The following is a 2600-nucleotide window of genomic DNA, read 5'->3' on the forward strand; positions in this document are numbered from 1 at the left end:
AGCTTCCCGGGAGGCTGAGGCAGGAGAATCGCTTGAACCCGGGAGGCAGAGGTTGCGGTGAGCCAAGATTGTGCCATTGCACTCCAGCATGGGCAATAAGAGTGAAACTCCATCTCAAAAAAAAAAAATCTGTCTTCTGCCCCAAGCCACCAGAAGTCCAAAGGCTATTCATGATGTCTTTCTCGCCAAATCTAAGGAATTCTTTTAGTCCACCTCTAACCTAGCTGTGGCATATGACATTAACACTCCTCTCTTCTGCAATCTACAACTGCCTAGGCACTTAACCTAAGGCTTAGGAATATCTAAGGGTCCTAAGTTGGATTACAGGGTGTCTGTGAACTTGCTGACATATCAAATTGTACATCTATGGGCATTTTTTCTCTGTAGTGTGTCCACAGTTTCTCAAATTCTCCAAAGATATGGGAGCAATAAGGTCGGAATCCATAGCTCCACCTTCTGCCTGCTGCCACACTTAGCTTTTCTCCTCTTCTCTGGATCCTCCTGCTCAGGCTCCATCTTGGGAACTCTGCCTCCGTCCCCAGGGTCCAAGCCTGGACCCTCTGCCTCTCAGCTCAATCCCTTCCTCTCCCACGTGCTGACGACCGAAGCTCTCCACCAACTCCACCCTGGGTGGCCACTCCCTACTGGACAGCCCCATGTGGTTGTCCATAGCCCCCACCTTGAACACCTCCCAAATGAGGCCAACCATCTTCCTCCTTCTTCCCGCCCACCTCCTCTTGGGTTTCCTTTCTGGGGGGCTGGGGTTACTGACATCCACACATTACCAAAGGAGTCAGGTTCAAGTGATACCTCTCCCACTGAGTCTTAGCTGGGCTGGGCTGGTTGGTGGGAGACCCTGCTTCCAGGGAAGGCCCGATACCTCTGGGGTCCTTCAGGTCACTTCGGTGAAGTGCAGAGAGCACAGGCATTAGATTTGCAGACCTGGATTCAAACCCTGGCTCGGCACCACCCAGGTGTTACAGTTTTCTCAGGGAAACACCCTACGCAGGTTGGCGGACTGTAGTTAGGGTGGAGGGAACAGAATATCTGATTCGATGATGAGTATGTATGTCGTATTATATAATAACATTAACATTATATTTTCTTTTTCTTTTCCTTTTTTATTTTTTTGAGACGGAATCTCACTCTGTCACCCAGGCTGGGATGCAGGGGCATGATCTTGGTTCACTGCAACCTCTGCCTCCCGGGTTCAAACGATTCTCCCGCCTCAGCCTCCTGAGTAGCTGGGACTACAGGCATGCACCACCATGCCCGGCTAATTTTTGTATTTTTAGTAGAGACGGGGTTTCACCATGTTGGTCAGACTGGTCTCGAACTCCTGACCTCAAGTGATCCACCCACCTCAGCCTCCCAGAATGCTGGGATTACAGGTGTGAGCCACGACACTCGGCCTAGTCATTCTCTTTTAACCCCTACTCCATCTCCCTCACCTGCGCCCATGAACCCTCACCCCTGGGTCAGCACGGGAACCGTTCTCTGTACCCATACCCACGCTGCTGAGCACGGAGAGTCACACGGCTGTGGGTCTGGCCCTTTGACCTCTATAAGACCCTAGACCCAGCCTGATGGATGATCCCTGTGCATCTTCAAGTTCAGCTCCCTCCCCACTGCCCTTGGATATTCTCTACTCCCGTTTACCGCCTCTCCTTCCATCCAGCCTCCTACTTCACAGAGAAGAGAGGCCCTGGGGCTGGGGATGAACTATCCCCTCCACATACTCGCCCCAGCTTCCAAGCACACCACATTCTGCGGGTACCCTGGCGCATCCTCCTTGCTTCTCAGGGCAGAGGCGTGCACCAGCACGCGGGCGCTGGATGCTCAGAGCAACAATAACAGCAGATGTGTCCTCACTGATTCTTGTGTGCCAGGCACCCTTCAAGGGTGTTCCATGGATTACTTCCTATTTCATCTCACCACAGCCTTACAAGGGAAGCCCTGCACTGCCTGCATGAGTGAGGACGTGGAGGCCCAAAGTCCATGACTTGCCAGACTCCCCCTGTTCGGCGGTGTAAAGCCCTCAGCCGCCTCCTCCCATCCTCCCTCCCAAGGGACTGCTCTGGGCTCCTTCAGTCTCTCCTTTTCTCCTGGCTCTTCTGCTCCATCTTTCTGAGCGAGGCAAGACTCTCCCATCATGGACTCAGCCCCTTCTTCATCAAGGCTCCGAAAAAGCCAGGCTAGGCTGAACATGGGGGCTCGTGTCTGTAATCCCAGCACTTTGAGAGGCTGAGGTGGGAGGATCGTTTGAGCCCAGGAGTTTGAGGCCGACCTGGGCAACACAGTGAGACCCTGCCTCAACAAAAAGTAAAAAAATTAGCTGCGAGTGGTGGCTCATGCCTGTAGTCCCAGCTACTGAGGAGGCTGAGGCAGGGAGATCACTTGAGCCCAGTAGTTCAAGCCCGCAGTGAGCTGTGATTGCACCACTGCACTCCAGCCTGGATGACAGAGCAAGACCATGTCTCAAAAAGAAAAAAGAATAAAAAGGTAGTTTGGACTCATGGCTCCACTTTGCCACTTCCCATCGGCTTGTCAAGTCCTTAAAAAAAAAAAATCTGTCTTCTGGGCCAGGTGCAGTGGCTCAT

General features: G+C 52.7%; 1 protein-coding gene across 1 annotated transcript in view; it reads right to left on the minus strand.

The window, feature by feature from the left end:
* The window catches only part of FA2H (fatty acid 2-hydroxylase), a 35290-nt gene that overhangs the window by 15282 nt on the left and 17408 nt on the right, over window positions 1-2600 (minus strand). The window contains exons 3-4 of the mRNA XM_011958304.1: window positions 1452-1517; window positions 786-900 (exon numbers count right to left, since the gene is read on the minus strand). Of these exons, the coding sequence (XP_011813694.1) occupies window positions 786-900; window positions 1452-1517 (181 nt within the window). The remainder of the gene's footprint in view (window positions 1-785; window positions 901-1451; window positions 1518-2600) is intronic.

This window comes from Colobus angolensis, unplaced genomic scaffold (genome assembly GCF_000951035.1).
Source record: "Colobus angolensis palliatus isolate OR3802 unplaced genomic scaffold, Cang.pa_1.0 Scaffold466, whole genome shotgun sequence".
Lineage (NCBI taxonomy): Eukaryota > Metazoa > Chordata > Mammalia > Primates > Cercopithecidae > Colobus > Colobus angolensis.